This window comes from Perca fluviatilis, chromosome 6, assembly GCF_010015445.1.
Source record: "Perca fluviatilis chromosome 6, GENO_Pfluv_1.0, whole genome shotgun sequence".
NCBI lineage: Eukaryota > Metazoa > Chordata > Actinopteri > Perciformes > Percidae > Perca > Perca fluviatilis.
This window is the reverse complement of record NC_053117.1, coordinates 2,665,516-2,683,721: the sequence shown is the minus strand read 5'-3', so window position 1 is coordinate 2,683,721 and position 18,206 is coordinate 2,665,516. Positions and strand designations below refer to the sequence as shown.

Below are 18,206 nucleotides of genomic sequence, written 5' to 3'. Positions count from 1 at the left end.
CACATGACTGCCACTACGTGTGACTGTTCTCTTAATACATCCATGCGTGTGACTGACCCGCATTCCTCGACTGGCACTATCCCTGTCAGACCGACTGCGTTTGGCGGCGAATAGAATATAAACAGTAGATGAAAACACTATCCATCGCTGCCGTGCTCTGATACGTAATATATATTTCCGGTAACTGTACCAAACAGCTGGTAGTCTGCGGTGCGTCGAAGGATTTGAAACATCTCACTCGGAGTCGAAGCTAAAATGTTCAGTTCTACTTTTTTTTTGGCAGAGTGCATCTTCAGCCTGTTGGGTAGGAAATACATGGCTACAAGATAACTGATGACTGAGCGACATCAGGCTTTTTCTGGGCTTCGTGTCGGTGATGGCTGAGCTGGTGCCGCCAGACTCCAGAAGGTAAGACAGTCCTGATTCAGTGGGGCGTCCAGTTGGACTGCAGAGACAGCTGTGGTCTGAGGGATGGACATGGTAAACATGCACCGCTGGGCTCAGCTGTTGCCTGTATAGTTGGTGAAGTCACACCACTATTCTGATCTTTTCATGAGCATTATCTGCCCCCGCCCCTAAAAATATACTGATTATTATTGTAAACCAAACATAGGCTAGATTTTTTTTTGTGTGTGTGCATGAAACCTTACATGCACATTACCGCAACTTGCTGGCTTTAGAGTCCATTCATCCAGTGTTACACCTGGAACATCAAATGTGCTGGAGCATCGCAACAGCTACTTTAATACATGTTTGGTATTTGGCTTGTCTTGTCAACAATATGAATAAAGTGATGGAATGAAACAACAGCCTGTTAATTCATAATTAGGCTAATGAATTAATGAATTCTCCAGTCTATGTCCAGGAAAACCAAAAACACTGCTTTAAAGCCTATTAGATAAGATAAAATAAAAATAAGATAAAATAAAAATAAAAAAAATTGAATAAGATAAGATACACTTTATTGATCCCACACTGGGGAAATCCCCTTGTTACAGCAGCTCACATTTGTTTACATACATTAGAATATGACAAATACACATTAAATAGACAGAACATTTTTTAATAATAGTAATATGTACACTATAAACACCTCTATTATATACAGACATACTACACAAACAACTGTTGCTTTTTAGCCATCAGATTAAAAATGTCGACATTTTCTTTGTGTATTTTGTTTTGCAGGTGTAATTATTTCTTCCTCTATGATGGATCCAAAGTCAAAGGCGAGGGTGATGCTACTAGAGAGGGAATCTGCTACTTCTACCCTGAAGAGGTCTGACTCTCAGGAAATGCTTAAATGTTACATGTTTGGTTGTATTGTTGCCGTATTTTGAGCATGACAATGATCCCCCATTGTGTGTTTTATATTTGAACCCCCAGCGTTCAGGGGCCCGTTTCAGGAAGGAGGTTTACCTAACTCTGAGTCTGACCCTGAACTCTGAGTTGATTTACCCTGAGATGGGAAATTCTGAGTTTTCGGGTGAACAGCTGATTTGAGTTGGTTCAATCAACTCAGAGTAGGTTCACTAAGAGTTAAGCGCGTGCACCACCACTATAAAAAGCCAGCATGAATGGAGCCATGATACTACGATTCACCATGGTAACAACCACAAACAAACTGGTCGGCGGAAATACTCATGCGCAGATACAGCGAGTTTGAACATGCATTTCGTTAAAAAAGCAAGACAGTGGCTGCTGCAAAAGAGAGAGAAATTGCATGGGAGAAAATTGCTGCAAGAGTAAATGCATAAGTTCCAATATAGTGTATTAATATCATATTTAATCATAAGTATAATATTACTGGTGAAATGATATTGAACCTATAATCTATAAAAAGTCCTGGGCCTACTAATCCCATTCGGAGGCTGCAGCACCATCATTAACAGAATTATAATTCCTAATCTTTTATTTCAAAGGGTTTACATCATTCACCTGCAATGCTGTGGAACTCCTTTTTAATGTCACTTACTGGTTTGTGACAGGCGCTTTGCTACACAGTGGCTTTACTAATATTACAAAGAATCTGCTGGGATGTAGCGCATGTCCACGATGGTGGATTTTAGTGATATGAGGACGGATAAGGTTATGTAGGCTACATAACACAACAAAAACGATTCCGCTCAAATAGGTAGGCTAGTATCTGGAAATGAAAATGCATCTATAGTCGGGGCTTCAATATCATCTCCCGACGTATGTTTAACTCCCTGCGAAGTAATACAGCTTCTTCATCAACGGGATCGTCGACACAAGGAAACGCCATGTTTTTTTATTAATTTATTCAGTTTATTTAACAAACTGCGCTAAAATGCGCCTGATACAGACAGAATGAGGAAATGAAAGAGCGCCATGTCAGAGGGAGGAGACTGAGAGAAACTCGAGGTTTCTTGAAGCAAACTTGCTCCCGACCAGGTTAGGTTCACAGGCTCAGTTACCATAGTAACCGACTCTGAGGTTTAGTTACCTCCCTTTCTGAAACAGGCTGGAGTTACCCCTCTCTCTCAGGTTTGATTAACCTCCCTTTCTGAAAAGGGAAGACCAAGAGTTTCCCTCATCTCTGGGTTAACAAACTCAGAGTTTTCACTGAACCTGCTTTCTGAAACGGGCCCCTGGTCTAGTAACCTCATAGTTGATAACTGCATGTATTTGTGTCAGACCCCTTTAGATAAGCAGGAGCTGCTCTGTGGTCAGCTGGCTGGCGCGGGCCGCTGTGTCTCTGAGCTTTCTGCCTCTCCTGTGCGCATACTGAGCCTGCGCCGCACTAAGTTCGCCATCCGTATGAAAGATGACTTCTTTTGGGTGAGTGAGCACTTGTTTCTGACTTTTTCCTGAATATGAGTCTTTGATAGCTATTTTTGGGATATCTTTTTGTTTCTCCCAGGCTCTGGGCTGCTCAGCAGAAGTCCCCACCATCAGTACCTGTGAGCTCCTGGATCAGCTGATCAACCTCTTTTGTTTCTACAATGGCTCTGTCCGACAGAGCTACCAGGTGCACTCTTCAGTTGTCTAGTAGTCTTATACCGTAGTAGTTAGGGCCGGGCAGTGTATGGATATTATATTGATATCGTGATATGAGAGTAGATATCGTCTTAGATTGTGGATATCGTAATATGTGGTGTCTTTTCCTGATTTTAAAGACCACATTACAGTAAAGTGATGTCATTTTCTGAACTTACCAGACTGTTCTAGGTCTTCTGTTATTTGCCTTTACCCCCTTAGTCATTATCCACGTTACTGATGATTATTTATACAAAATGTCATTTTGTAAATATTTTGTGAAAGCACCAGTTGTCAACCCCACAAAATCGCCGCAATGTCGATATCGAGGTATTTGGTCAAAAATATCCTGATATTTGATTTTCCCAGCTCTAATAGTACTGTTTTTTTAAAGTCTGGTCTGTCCCATAGAGATTAAGATGTACATTGTCGATTAACATAATAGAGCAATCTACAAAAGCTCAGGGTAAAAGTCACATAAACAGGAGAAACTTGGTAATAATTCGGTTTCAAACTAGCAGGTAGTTTAATTTCAGGGGGAATTAATTCAAAGTTGTGTATTTTAAAAGTTGTCATTTGTAATTGAAACTTTGTTTTGCTCTGTAGCTTTATAGTCAGGAGACTCTGGCTGCTCGATGGGCTCAGTACCTCTCACACCTGCAGTCAGGATCCTCGAAGCTTCAGCACATCTTCAGCTGTTTGAGAACCATTGACTCGACTAATGTATGTACACAATGTTGTCACAGTTTGACATTTAGCGTGCAGTGGCTTTTCTAATGCTGTTTTCAGACAGGATATGACTATGTCGCAATGTCCTGTGGTATTGTGTAAGTGCTCAGTGTGTCTTGGCAAACTTTCTGCACATGCGTTGCACCTAGAGAATACATTAAGATGTGCACTAGCTGCTAGTATTTCCTGGATATTTCTGGCCTATGAGACATTTACTAGGTAAAGTACAAAAATGTGCTATTTTTAAAGAATATTTAGTCAATTGTAAACAATTCTCTAGCTTTTGCTAAATACACTGCGTCACGCCAAGTATGTCACATTATACAATCGATGACGTAGCATTATAAAACACTATATTTCAACATTTGCAGTGTCTTGTATTAAGGTCTTGTAGGGGTGGGAATCACCAGAGGCCTCACGATACGATACCATCACGATACTTATATCACGATACGATATTATTGCGATTTTAAACATATTGCAATATTCTGCGATATATTGCAATTTATTACCTTTTTTTCCTTCTTATTACTTTTAGTTCTTATTCCTTCTGACCCGATTGTTTTGTTACTTAATGATGACTCGAAATTACACCTACTTGGGAGACAGAAGAAAATTTGGCTAGCCGGCTCAACCGCAACCAAGAAAATTATAGCTCAATCCTTGGCTCTGAGTGGCAGTGGTTGGTGTACTTCCTAGACATAGTTATGCTCGAGCTCTCTACAGCAAGGATTAACAAAGCCAAGTCATTGACTATAGACCTATGGAAAAACGCAGCAGCACAAGTATCAGTCCTAATGACCTCAACACCACAAGAATTAGAGGAGAGTGACTAGGCAAGGTGTGATTTCTGTTTTTGTTTTCCTTGAGACCGCAGAGGGTGGGGGGTGGGAGAGGGTTATTGTTCTTGTTCGATTGTGTTTGTCTGTTTGGTATGTTTAAAAATATAAAACAAATAAATAAAAAATTGATCTTTTAAAAAAAAATATATTTTTCCCAATTTCAAATTATGTCCCCCAAAGGAAACTTGGTCAACATCTGTTTTATCTAAAGAGATCAATTTCTCTGTTTGTTCATCTCACTTCAATTTTTTTGCTGCAAAATGGCATTGTCAAGCAGACAATCTGACCAACACATATATAATAACAGATCGATACTTGGTGTCTGTGTATCGATACAGTATTGCCACGGAAAATATCGCGATACTATGCTTTATGGATTTTTTCCCCCACCCCTAGTGTCTTGACTGATAATATTATCTTATAAATTGTATGTTGATCACCTTTCAGTTTCTGTGCTTTTAAAGGTAGAATTTTGAATTGTTGTCCCCAGGTTGACCCACTTCTCCTGCTCAAAGCTGCCCTCATTCTCCAGGCCTGTCAGCGCTGCCCTCTAGTGTTAGCCGGCTGCATTCTCTTCAGAGGAAGGTCAGCTGACATTTGGACTGTTTCCACCTGACACTGGGATAGCTTTTTTTTGTGTAAAATTACAGGTTTTGAAATCTGCCTTTTCTCCACAGAGTTGTAAGCACACAGATGTCTCCAGAGCTCACAATGAAGGTGATGGTTCATGAGAGTGAAACGTACACAAAGGTAGGAGAAGATGGTCAGACAGGATGCTGTTCCAAAGCTTTTCTCACCAAGGGCCCCCTTAAAGTTGTGCATAAAACAATTGAAAGAGTAAACTAATCACTAGCCAAACAAGTGATAATTTTTCACGATATTTTGAACTTAATTTCATTGAACTAAATTATGGAATGGGATAGTGGGATAGTAGTCTCGCTTTGCCAGGCCTTCCTCCACAGCGCTGCGGAGGAGGGTCTGGCTAGTCCACACAGCATTCCAGGATGGGAGAGAAACGTGCTCTGGTTTATTTGTTATTTCTTTAAACCAATCACAATCGTCTTAGCTAAGCGCCCCGAATGGAGCCACAGTGCCGCTGCAAAAAAGCCTCGGGAAGGAACTTGTTTTGGTGGAACGTGTACGTTCAAAGGTTGTTTTAGTCGTGCAACAGAAAACTCCGATTGGACAGATAGTCTAGCTAGCTGTCTGGATTTACCCTGCAGAGATCTGAGGAGCAGTTAACCATAGTCCTCATAAATCCACCGGAGTTTAAAATGCCAACACAAAGAAAGAGGAAGGTAATGAATATCAGGCAGAAAAGAGGGACCTTCGGTGAAATTTCCGGCGGCACCGGAGCAATCCCGCAAGTGGAACGTCGTGGATATAGACTAGTGGCATAGTAACCAGTAATTCATTCATTCAACCTTGATTTATACTCGACAGATCATTGAGATTGAGAAGCGGCCCTCATTTACAATGACCTGGAGTCAATTACAATGACTCAGAAAAGGCAGCACCATCATCATGTGAACATAGGACATTAAAACTTTCCGATCGGAGAAACAATTTGATAAACAAATCAGGACAACCAGGATGTAAAAGAAAATACAAATATGTAAAACCATTACAGGTACAGTAACATTTAGACTACATAGTGTTTCCCCAGACAATTTTAATAAAGACACATTACAGGAGTAGCTTAACTCAAATACGCTTATTCACTTTCTTGCCTGAGAAGATTAATATCACTCTCATGTCTGTACAGCAAATATGTAGCTAGCAGCCAGTTAGATAGCTTAGTATAAAGACTGGAAACAGCTAGCCTACCAGCTTCTCTAAAGCTCATTAATTGACATGTTATATAATGTTTGTTTATGTTGTACACAAAAACAAGAATTTTCCGTGTCTTGGGGGTCATGTGCCGGACCTTTTCTTTAGAGTTGATGCTAGGCGGATTGAGCTACCTTTTGGACAGAGTCAGGCTAGCTGTTTCCCCCCGTTTGCAGTCTGTATGCTAGGCTAAGCTAACAGGCAGAATATTTACTGAGTGGTATTAATCTCTTTTCCAGGGCTTTAAATTGACATCAGCCAACCAGACAAATACGGGTAAAAATGACCTTTGGCGTGATACATTGTAAAGTTACTAGCCATTTTGGCTAGTGATGAATGAGGCAAAAAAACCTGTGTCTGTTTGAATCGGCAGGCTCCAGAAAACAAAGTCAGTGTTGCCAAATTGGTCCGTCTTCTGCTAAGAAATTTGGGTGGTTTTGTATGTTTGGCTTGGAAACGTAATCTTTATCTGGCAACACTGCTTGTAGTACTAATCCTACATTTCCCATGAACACTTTGTGGTGATGTGTCTTACAACTGTTGGCTACGTGGTTAGCATGTGTGGTATTGGTTATGAGCTACGCTGAAACGGAGAAGACGAACGGAACGGCACAAAACAAACCAAAGGAGCTGAAATGAAAGAAAAGTTAGTTAGGAAATTTAACAAACATGGAGATATTTATTGGAGTTAAGAAAGCAGAAGAGCAAAAGAGGAAGGCTGCAGAGACAGGTGACAATGAAGATGAAAGAGGAGGGGAGAAGAAGTAAAATGTGGCTGGTAACTTTAAAAATCTACTAGCCATGTTGGCTGGTGATTTAAAAAAAGTTTATTTAAAGCCCTAATCTTTTCATCTAACTTTTGACAAGAAAGCAATTAGAGTATACCAAAATGTTGAACTATTCCTTTAACAGTGTTTCCATTTTGGTTTAGGCCCTGAGTACCTTCAGCTCATTTGGCGGTGCCGTCAGCTCCACTACTGTGTTCCTGACCATGTCTGAACTTCAGTACCTGCAATCCGCCCCCATCGACAAAGATTTCAGGTAGTGTCACTTTCAGTTCTGTTTACAGAAGTTATGTGCCTTACACAAGATCTACACAAACGGCATGTTTGTGTAACATTTCCAGAAAATTCAGAGTGCCTCAAACTGTTTTCTGCCCTCCAGTTGCCATCCTACTCCACACAAAAACACCCCCCAAAAGAAGACCCGCCTGTCAAGAACGTTATCTGACACTCCCTCCACTGAGTCCGAGCCATCTGATACAAGTTCCTCCCAGTCTCCCCTGAAGGGGTCCTTCAGCCCTCACTTGTCGGACAGCTCCGTGTTTAGCCCAGATCCACTCGACCCCCCACCGCAGCCGCTCCAGCCTCCTTTCCCAAACGGAAAACACTCGCCCGAAGCTGAAGAGGAAGCTCTGGAAGAGTCGTATTACTACAGTTTTCACAGCAACGAAGGTGGAGTCAGCCGGTTGCATAGCGAAGGAGACCGCTCGCTGTTTGAAGAAAACTCCTATCTAAACGGAGGTGGAGGCGGAGGAGATGGAGACGCAGCTTGTGGGGCAGCGTTTGACTTCAGAGGGGCTGAGGAATCCTGTCACGATACAGTTATTACAAAAGAGGCAGGTGGAGGTGGCTGTGAGAGTGTTCAGGGCCGCCAGGCAGAGATGCCAGATGCCCCCCCTGGCTCTGGTGCTTCTGACAGCCCAGAGGAGTGTCCACTGGTTCCCATGACGCTGTACCTGCACCGGGTCAACGGCTTGGTGCTGGCTCTGCTGGTGGAACCGCACTTCTTGAGTGACACAGCTTCTATGGAGGAAGTGGTGAGAAACAACAGGAGCCCTTCTCATAATTTCTCTCATTTTGTTGCATTATGATATTTAAAAGTTTGAGCGTAAGCCCACACCTTAGTGGAACAAAAAATAAGCTCTGTTACAAAGCTGATGTAACACATTCCAATGTCTACCATAAGAATCCATCCACATGGGTGCGCTACATTAACTTTTGACATGCAAACATATGCCCTTTATTGGTTTGTATCCAGTATCACAGCAGCCTGGCGTCACTTAACGGACTGGAGGCCCATCTGAGGACCATCTGTCCAGGGGCCCCGGATGCTCCAGGGCCCTACATCTTTGCCCATTTTGACTGCATTCAGAGCACGCTGACAAGTGAGGCTCCCAGTGACTTATCTTCTCTCCTTATTCACTCTCTGACTCTTCTTTGCATGTATCTTTACACTCTCTGCATCTTTTTTTTTTTGCATTTCTGATACTTTACCGGTTTTTATACGTGTCAAACTCAAGGCCCGCGGGCCAAATCCGGCCCCACGCAAGTTTTGGTCCGGCCCTGCATATCAGTTTAAGTTCACAATCAATTTTGGCCCGCCTAGATGTGCGCCAAACCAAAAAGACAGGGAACTGTTTTCAAACTGTAATTACGGGACACTCAAAGCAGGATTTGGCAGATTCGCCGATTTTGACACACTCAGAAATTGTTTTCATATTCAGGCTGTGAAACAGGTTGCTGTAAAAAAAAAAAAAAAATGTAATCATTGTTTTGCTTAATTTGCTAAACTCTATGATGGCTAAGGAACTTTTTTGCTGACTTTTTAGGGCTTAATGTCGACCAAACTGTAAGTAAGAAAGCTATATGAGACATGCAATAATAAAGTCAAAAATATTTGACTTTCGATTAAATAAAAGCATGTCGGGCACCTGGTAGAGCGTTTGCCCATATGCAGAGGCTCAGTCCTCGACGCAGTGGCTCAGGGTTCGATGTCTGCATGTCTTCAGCCCTCTCTCTCTCTCTCTCCCCCCTTTCCTGTCTACAGCTGTTCCGGTCTATTAAAGGCTAAAATGTCCTAAAGCTATCTTTAAAAAATAAATAAAAGCATGTCAATAAATGATACATGTATAGTGATTCTCATTTTCCAGTGTGGCCCTTTAATGAAGTTGAGTATGACACTCCTGTATGAGTATCTTCTGCCCCACCATCTCTACTTAGGGACTGGAGGAAGGAGTGGGGGGGTGGGGGGTTGGCAGTTTATATTTGTCTTTGCATGAGCGAACGACTAATTAGTAAGACTGTGATCAGCATTCCTTTGTGCGTCAGGCATGCATGTCCAGGTTAATGTGCCGCCGTGGTACTGAGTGTCTTGTTATCTGTGTGTCTCTGCAGCCAACCTGTCTGGTCGACCGGGGGGAGCCCCAGAGCGTCCTTTTGTGAGAGCCACATCACTTCTCCACTCGCATTTCTGTAACACTGAAACTCTGCAGGAGGCTATTATCAGGTCAGTACGGCAGGGACGTGGTGAGGGTGGTTGGTTTTTTCTTCTTTTTTCGTGCCTTTAATGGCTCCTCAAGTAGAAGTCGGGGGTGGGGGGGTGGGATCTGTCAGTTCACCGTGTCTATCATCACATCCCACCAATCCCTAAATGTTCTTCCTCTACTTGCATAGATCACACTCCCAGCGATTCTGCTTTTACTGGAAAAGAAAGTCCTTTTGTTTTATGTCTCTTTATTATTCAATTCAATTCAATTTTATTTATAGTATCAAATCATAACATAAGTTATCTCGAGACACTTTACAGATAGAGTAGGTCTAGACCACACTCTATAATTTAAAACCCCAAAAAAACAAAAAATTTTCCCAGAGCAAAGCAGTTGCGACAGTGGCGAGAAAAACTCCCTCTTGGGAAGAAACCTCGGACAGACCCAGGCTCTTGGTAGGTGCGTTCTGACGAGCCGGTTGGGGTGTGATGAACAGTGGCGATAGTAGTCACATTAATAATGGAACAGTGACTGGATGTAGCGGGAAGCTGCAGGGTTCAGCAGGACGCGCATGACATTGCAGGGCATCGCTGAGTTCAGCAAGGAGTGCAGCAGGACCCGGCGACAGCTGCAACCAGGATCTTGGTGCCAACGTTCTCCAAGGAAATACGCTGGGGAAAAATCATAAGGACTCGGGAAGTAAACTCCCCAGAAGCTAGGATTAGTAACAAGCATTTCTGGGACGGGCTGCACACAAATAGTAATAGTAACAGTAATAGAAAGGGAGAGGAGAGAGCAGCTCAGTGTGTCAAAGGAAGGAAGTCCCCCGGCAGTCTAGAACTATAACAGCGTAACTATAACAGGTAACTAAGAGAGACAGGTCATGAGGAGAGGTAGCTTTTTTCGGGCTTAGAACTCTCCCCCTGCCGAATCTGGCTTGGCGGCCTGCCTCCCTCTACTTTGTTATGTATTATTAATCTAACAATTATGAAGAGAAGCAGTTGGGCCAGTTAGGTGAACACTGCAACCCCTCATCCCCTAACTATAAGCTTTATCAAATAGGAGAGTTTTAAGTTCATTCTTGAATGAGGTGACAGTTTCTGCCCCGAACCCAGATCGGGAGCTGGTTCCATAGGAGAGGAGCCTGATAACTGAAGGCTCTAGCTCCCATTCTACTTTTAGAGACTCTAGGTACCACCAGTAACTCTGCATTCTGGGGAGCGCAGTGCTCTAGTGGGACAATAGGGTATTAGGAGCTCTTCTAGATATGATGGTGCTAGACCATTTAGAGCTTTGTAGGTCAAGAGAAGGACTTTAAACTCAATCCTGGATTCAACAGGAAGCCAATGCAGAGAAGCTAATACAGGAGAAATATGATCTCTTTTCTTAGTTCTTGTGAGAACCGCAGCTGCAGCATTCTGGATCAGCTGGAGAGTCTTAAGAGACTTATTTGAGCAACCTGACAGTAGGGAATTACAATAGTCCAGCCTGGAAGTAACAAATGCATGGACTAGTTTTTCAGCGTCGTTTTGAGACAGGATATTCCTAATTTTGGCAATGTTACGAAGATGAAAAAAGGCTGTTCTTGAGGTTTGTTTTAGATTGGCATTAAAGGATATATCCTGATCAAAGATAACTCCTAAATTTCTAACAGTGTTGCTGGAGGCCAGGGCAACACCATCCAGAGTAGCTATATCTCTAGATAATGAAGTTCGGAGGTGTTTAGGGCCCAGCACAATAACTTAAGTTTTGTTAGGGTTTAACATCAGAAAATTGTAGGTCATCCAGGATTTTATATCCTTAATGCACGCTTGAAATTTAGCTAGCTGACTGGTTTCGTCTGGTTTGATTGACAAGTATAATTGGGTGTCATCCGCATAACAGTGAAAGTTAATTGAGTGTTTTCTAATAATATTGCCTAGAGGAAGAATATATAAGGAGAATAGAATTGGTCCAAGCACTGAGCCTTGAGGAACCCCATGGCTAACTTTAGCGTACTTGGAGGATTTATCATTAACATTCACAAATTGAGATCGATCAGAGAAATAGGACCTAAACCAACTCAGAGCAATTCCTTTAATGCCAACCAAGTGTTCCAATCTCTGTAACAGGATTGAATGGTCAATAGTGTCAAATGCAGCACTAAGATCTAGTAAAACAAGAATGGAGACAAGACCTTTGTCTGCAGCAGTTAGAAGGTCGTTAGTAATTTTCACCAGTGCCGTCTCTGTGCTATGATTCTTTCTAAATCCTGATTGAAAGTCATCAAATAAACTATTGCTATGTAGAAAATCACATGACTGATTAGCAACCACCTTCTCAAGGATCTTGGATAGAAAGGGAAGGTTAGATATAGGTCTATAGTTTGCTAAGACCTCAGGATCCAGGGTGGGTTTTTTCAGAAGAGGTTTTATCACAGCTACTTTAAATGACTGTGGTACATAACCTGTTAATAGAGACATATTGATCATATCTAGTAATGAAGTGTTAACCACAGGTAATGCTTCTTTGAGTAGTCTCGTTGGGATGGGGTCCAAGAGACGGGTAGATGGCTTAGCTGAGGATATCTTTAACATTAATTGTTGAAGGTCTATAGGATAAAAGCAGTCTAAGTATATGTCGAGACTAGTCTTTATTTCTAACGACTCTGCGTTTAAAGGTGAACCGTTAGAAGTTGAGTGTAAAAGGTGATGAATTTTATCTCTAATTGTTGTAATTTTATCATTATGTCACTTTGTTTGCTTTTGTGTTGCATGGCATCACCCTTACATGCTTGAAATGTAAATGTGACATTCTCACCGCAGGAGTGCTGGAGCTGCAGTGTATGGAAGCCGCAGCGTGGCCCAGGAAACTTACTTCCAGCAGCACGGGGGATCGCTGAGGAACTCTGGCATCCCCAACCACCAGGACAGTGCTTTCTTATTGCCCAGCAAGGCCCGACACAGACTACTGAAGCACGGGGTTAACCTGCTCTGACGGGACAGCGCGTCGTGTTCAACAGGAGCTGTATTCTGTTTAGATATGAAAAGCTGCCCCGTGAGTAACGTAAAAACATATTGAGAATATGATTTCAAAGCTTTCTGTTTAGTCGCTGCTGTGGTTTACTTGTTCCCACAGCAGATTGTATGATGTCATGCTGTGCTATAAAACCTTATGGCACTCACAATCATAGCTTTTTTTTTTCCTTTCATTATTATTTGTATTGTAAGTTGACAGAGGGGATGGTTGGTAAAGGTTATGTAGACTGTTTTGCTTACATTGATGTTTTAGTCATTAGTTTGTTATTTCTGGGCTTGTTTGAGGTCAATTTGTCCCTAATGTATGTCTGTGTTGCTCAAACACATGACCTATTACCTACATTACCACATATTAAGTTCCTGTTCACACACTGCACACATTTTGCAACCTTTTTCTTTTCATTCATTTCCCCCAATGCGACAATTTTTATAATTGCTCTTGCTTGTATATATTCATTTAAAATGAACTTTAGACTAAAGCCTGATTACATCTTCATACTATTTAACTTAACTAAGTCCATTTATACAGAATAATGCCTTTTCTTGCTGCACATCCTGCAAAAATATTTGGTAAATTTAATAGAATTTTGAGTAGTTCTTTTATAAAAATTCTATTTATTTTAAATCAAATCCTTAATAGCATAACCCGTGTTATTTATCTATTTGTTTACATTTTTTATTATTTTCTATTATTGAAAGGGTCATTTCTTTAAAAAAAAAAAAAAAGTCTGTATTCTAAAGTTTGCTGAGAAGAGCTGTAGTGAATTATTAGTGGGGATTAAATGAATACATGATCCTCTCAGTGCTGAGTCTTGTGAGCTACTTTTGTAAATGCTTGTTTAAGACCACAGGGGCCACACGGCCATGTTAGGGCCATCCGCGGCCTGCATGTGACCCTGCAATCTGGCCCCATTGTTTCCACCTCAGGCTGGATGCCTCTTTTCAAAATGGTTCCAACTGGCCCGAAGAAGGACGTGCGCAAGAATATAAAAAAAAAGAACAAAAAAAAAGCCACATGCTCATGAAATGTTGTTATTCACGTTCTGTCGCGATGTGTGTGCGCGCTATATGTGTTGTAACAAGATCGCCGTTGATGTTCCAGATATGGAGTCATTAGAGTCATTAGCTAAGTAGCTGAATTTGAATGGTTGGGTTCGGCGCTCTTCGGGGCGCCTCATTATGCAGGCGCATTAAAAGAAAGCAGTGGGGGGCAAATGGGTGGTTAAGGGCTCGAACAAAAAGAGGGGCAGGGTCTGTGAGGAGGGTCAGGATTCAAATTCTAAGTACTGAGATGCTCCCATTGTCAGTGGGGTACATAGCAGGCAGAGAGAGAGAGAGAGAGAGAGAGAGAGAGAGTGTTGGCACAACAGAGAAGCTGCCTGTTTATCCATCAGTGAAGATCCAAAGACCAGGATTTAGAAATACCACCATGGCCTCCTCGCACCGCGTTTGGATTGCTCTATTTCTTCTCATGGGAATGACAAGTGACACTGGAGTATTTGGTCGCGCAGTAGACACGCTGGGATTTCTGTCACAGTCGCCGAAAACTGCAGATGGATCTTCCGGACCAACTTTACGCGCGGGCGTGTTGAGACGGTGGAGGCGCGGGGTCGCCGAGACGCACCGGGAGCGGTGCGCAGAGCTGGCGGCGCCTTGGCTGGAAAACGCACAAGTTCCCGAGGATAATGCCACGCTACTGCAGCTCCGTGTTCGGCCCCTTTCCCCGGGAGCCTCCCATGGCCTGGTTTTCCCAGGAAAATCTCTTTTCAGCTTTGTCCGACGGGTTTACCACTGCTGTCAAGAAGGGGTAAACTGCAGACGCGTAAAAGGAATTCAAGGGCGCTTGCGAGGAGGTAAGACAAAGTCGTTTTTCTTATAGTCTGCTGTAGAACTGAAATGTGTTGTGTTGGCCCTGGGAGACATGGGGGTTTACAAAGAGAGGGCGCAGTGGTGTGCTGCAGAAGATCAGGTTTATTTTCCATGGGTTTTAATTCCACTAAATGTAGCTCAATGCAACATGTACACTTAGTTATTGTAACCAAGGGAGCTGGTGTCTCCACAAGTGGACTGGAGGCCGATAGACCACCAATTCTTCAACTGCATCAAAGCACATCGTCATTACTTCCATTAAGGTTGGATGCATTTCCTGACCATGAGCCATGCTCATTAGATTTGGAGTCAAGATATCTAACAGCATAAAAAGCTGTATGGAATAGTGAAAATAAGCATTACAAGTACTTACATTCGTCACCAAATTCACTTAAATTCCCTTGGCCCATCCAGCTAACATTCAGATGGTAGGGATGAATGAGTGCAGCAGAAAAAAAGCAGCCTTACGCAAACATATACAGTTGAAAGAGTGACACTGTGCAGGTCAGGAATGTCATAAACTGTAGAAAGTGAAAGCAGAGGTGCTTGAAAAGCAGCATGGAGGACATAATTGCTTGATTATTATTTATGCCGTTGTATAAAGGACAGAGTTATCTGCATACAAATGAGTCTTAGCTGGCTTAATGTCCCCTCCGAGAAGCGTTGGGACATCCTGCTGACAGATTAACGAGGTATTAGAATTGAAAACACCATCTCTGCGGTGGAGATCCTACTCTGATCCCTGGGATTTATTAAACTAGAGGCTGACGTGAAGAGTATGCACTGCTCCGTGACATGAAATGCTCCCTCTTAAATGGCTTGGTGACTCTTGACAGACTCCTGACTGCTTCTCCTCCTCCTCCTCAGGCACAGATGTGGAGTTCCTCCTCAGCAGGGAGATTTTATCATTGGCGGTTATGAGAGTAGAGCTTCACCTCCACGTTTCCAACCCACAACATCTGGATATCAAGCCTGTGCTTTCATCTATGGCAAAGCGCGGCCTTCCTACAAGGTAAACCCTCTACTCTCAATGTGATCTCTTTCTTTGACTCATTTCCTGTTTTACACAAATTCCTCATTTTAGTTTTAAAGCCTCGTAGGAAAGCTTTTTTTGCACACCTTTTGTCGGGCAGGTGCGTAAGGATATGATCAAAAATGAGCAGATTGGAAGCTTAGAGAAAGTCCCGCACACTGACCATTACGCAAGCAATTTATTTAGAAAAATACAACGTTTTGGTCTTAGACCTTCATCAGGTAAAAGCCTCCAAAGACAAAGCGATGGTTGGGACTGATGGGCCTCTGGGAGCGTCCGGTTCTGGTTGTAACGTGCCCCGATGTCTCTCGCCTCCTTTTTAGGTACAGCGTGTGGTCCCGGGGCAACGCAGCGGAGCTGAGAGTGGATCTGCTGTTCCTTTTCCAGAGCCTGCAGGAGGCGACAGGTGGGGCCGCAGGGGGTCCCAGCTTGGTGAACATGCGGCGGGCGGTGTTCTCTTCCAGGGGGTCTCCCCCAGGAGAAAAGCCCACTTTTGGGGCTCTGCATGACACTGCTAGTGATGTGTGGGGGGATGGGGTGGCTCTGGAGCTGGGCTTGGCCCTGGGCTGCAGTCGGGCTGGATCAGGGCTGTCCTGCGGAACTGGCGGCGTTCACCTCGCTCACACACCTTTCATGGCTCTGTACTACCGGTGAGGTCAAACCGAGACGGGACTCGGCGTGGAAACATTTCATCTGGCGAATCTCCATTTTCTCACTGAAAAAAGACAAAGCTTACAAGGAAATGATGCACTTCAATATCAAATCTATTAATTTATAAAAGTTATTTTTTGGTAAAATATATATGTAAATAGTGAATATGATATACTGTAACTTTATGGAATCATTCTTTGGTTATTAAAGCTCCATGTAACAATGGCTCGTGACGTAAGTGTGTACATGATTCAGTCTACTTTGTTCAGCAGTTCCGATAGATAGATAGATAGATAGATAGATAGATAGATAGATAGATAGATAGATAGATAGATAGATAGATAGATAGAACACCTGGACAAACAAAGGGCCCGTGCGTGGGCTGTGACCCTGCTAAATTTAGCTGTGACTACTCTTATTTCCTCACGAATGAACATTGTTCGACTTTAAAATTCTGCGGATTCACATGCAACAAAACAATTCAAATTTAGACTAATGTCAAGTACCAAGATACCTCACAAAAGTACTCGACGGCAACATCAGGGGTGTCGGGATGGGGAAAAACAGCAGCACCACATTCTGACAAAATAGCACATTTATTAAAAAGAGACAGCATTTATCAGCATTTCCCATTTTGCAGATATATGCCACATCAGAGTAAGATCAGGGGTCTAGAGAACATTTCACCAGTCCACCTGCTGCTGCCTACAGCCCCCAGAAGAGCATTTATTCATCCAGCACATGTATGTCTACACAGTAGGAATCACATTTAAGCGCACACTCACTGTCTCACACACTCGCACTGTGTGATCGGTGGCTGTCAGACCGTGTGTGTGTGTGTGTGTGTGTGTGTGTGTGTGTGTGTGTGTGTGTGTGTGTGTGTGTGTGTGTGTGTGTGTGTGTGTGTGTGTGTGTGTGTGTGTGTGTGTGTTTCGCTGCCTGGATGATGAGGACACATTGGCAGAAGTTTTGCTGTTTAAAATTTGTCTCAGTTTAAATTCATCTCAAATTTTCAGTTGCTTTTGAAAAATGAGGGGGGAGAGAAAGAGAAATAGCAACAAGCTGGGAAAGGTTATCTCAAACAAATTTTACATTAAATTACAATGCATTTAAAATTACTTTATTTTATTTTCATAAGGAGGGACATTTCAAGAAGATTGGGCGCCGTGGCAGGGGAATAATTAAATATTAAATCTGATGACATGAGATGTTTTCCTCCCCTGGTTTGTTCACTGTTTTACCAGGTGAGGAAAAGAAGCAAAAAAAGAAGGATGAAAGAAATGAAGAACCTTCAGTGTCACATTAGGACACTGGAATTTTGATGGAATGGCGGCAATTCTTTGGTTCTCATGTGGAAAAAAAAAAAAAAAAAAGACACAAGAGAGCAGATCTTCATTCCACTCTAGTTCCTTCAATTCTGAGATGTATCGACGATAACCGCTCCGAAAAAAGGCTGGCGAGGAGCTAAGTAGACTGCTTGAAACAAGTGCTGGACATATACACGTGTACACTTCTCTTACTAACCTTTACGTTTGTTTTTGACTAGCTTTGCTCCTAGAAAGGTTTGAGGTCGACAGACTACAGATATAATAATTCTACGGCCAGTCGTCCCTTACTCCGGAAACAGCTGGTCGTGTGGAATGAAAATCGAGCCCAGAAAAGTGTGTTCTAACAGAGGAGAAAAAAAAAAAAAAAGGCTAATTTGATATAAGCCAACAAAACAGCAGCCTCAAGGCTAATGATGGTAAAGCACAATGTATTCAATAATTCAAGGCAACAAAAGACAAAACACAAAAAATGACATGATTTTAAAATACACGAGGCAGTGCAAAATGTCACACCAATAAAATATCAAGTTTTTAAAACAAAAACAAAAAACAGATCCTGAGGAAAAATTTTAAACATACATATCCAAGCGTATTATAAAATATCTCCAGAGCAGCCCCTCGGATTTAAATTATATAGAA

The 18,206-nt window shown here is 42.4% G+C and overlaps 2 protein-coding genes across 3 annotated transcripts; both read left to right on the top strand.

Moving 5' to 3' along the window:
* Positions 1-18: 18 nt before the first annotated feature.
* On the top strand, positions 19-13,488 carry hps4 (HPS4 biogenesis of lysosomal organelles complex 3 subunit 2). Its single transcript, XM_039804088.1, has 12 exons — positions 19-408; positions 1,189-1,279; positions 2,659-2,802; positions 2,885-2,992; positions 3,607-3,723; positions 5,062-5,156; positions 5,249-5,321; positions 7,333-7,442; positions 7,566-8,220; positions 8,442-8,568; positions 9,578-9,689; positions 12,474-13,488. The coding sequence occupies exons 1-12, from the start codon at positions 377-379 to the stop codon at positions 12,643-12,645; spliced, it is 1,836 nt and encodes a 611-aa protein (XP_039660022.1). The 5' UTR covers positions 19-376; the 3' UTR covers positions 12,646-13,488.
* Positions 12,627-16,460, top strand: si:ch211-170d8.2 (uncharacterized protein LOC571755 homolog). 2 transcript variants are annotated; one of them, XM_039804090.1, is made up of 3 exons: positions 12,627-12,705; positions 15,423-15,567; positions 15,912-16,460. In XM_039804090.1, the coding sequence occupies exons 2-3, from the start codon at positions 15,473-15,475 to the stop codon at positions 16,240-16,242; spliced, it is 426 nt and encodes a 141-aa protein (XP_039660024.1). In that variant the 5' UTR covers positions 12,627-12,705; positions 15,423-15,472; the 3' UTR covers positions 16,243-16,460. The 2 variants fall into 2 exon arrangements, with proteins under 2 accessions (XP_039660024.1, XP_039660023.1); XM_039804089.1 differs by lacking the exon at positions 12,627-12,705 and adding an exon at positions 13,624-14,539.
* Positions 16,461-18,206: the final 1,746 nt, after the last annotated feature.

Bases quoted from the DNA above. Each gene is read 5' to 3' on its own strand.
- hps4 (XM_039804088.1), top strand. From the start codon at position 377: ATGGCTGAGCTGGTGCCGCCAGACTCCAGAAG. The intron at 5,157-5,248 runs GTCAGCTGACAT...TTTTCTCCACAG, and splicing joins TGCATTCTCTTCAGAGGAAG to AGTTGTAAGCACACAGATGT. The intron at 5,322-7,332 runs GTAGGAGAAGAT...ATTTTGGTTTAG, and splicing joins AGAGTGAAACGTACACAAAG to GCCCTGAGTACCTTCAGCTC.
- si:ch211-170d8.2 (XM_039804089.1), top strand. From the start codon at position 13,831: ATGGTTGGGTTCGGCGCTCTTCGGGGCGCCTCATTATGCAGGCGCATT. The intron at 14,540-15,422 runs GTAAGACAAAGT...CCTCCTCCTCAG, and splicing joins TCAAGGGCGCTTGCGAGGAG to GCACAGATGTGGAGTTCCTC. The intron at 15,568-15,911 runs GTAAACCCTCTA...CCTCCTTTTTAG, and splicing joins AAGCGCGGCCTTCCTACAAG to GTACAGCGTGTGGTCCCGGG.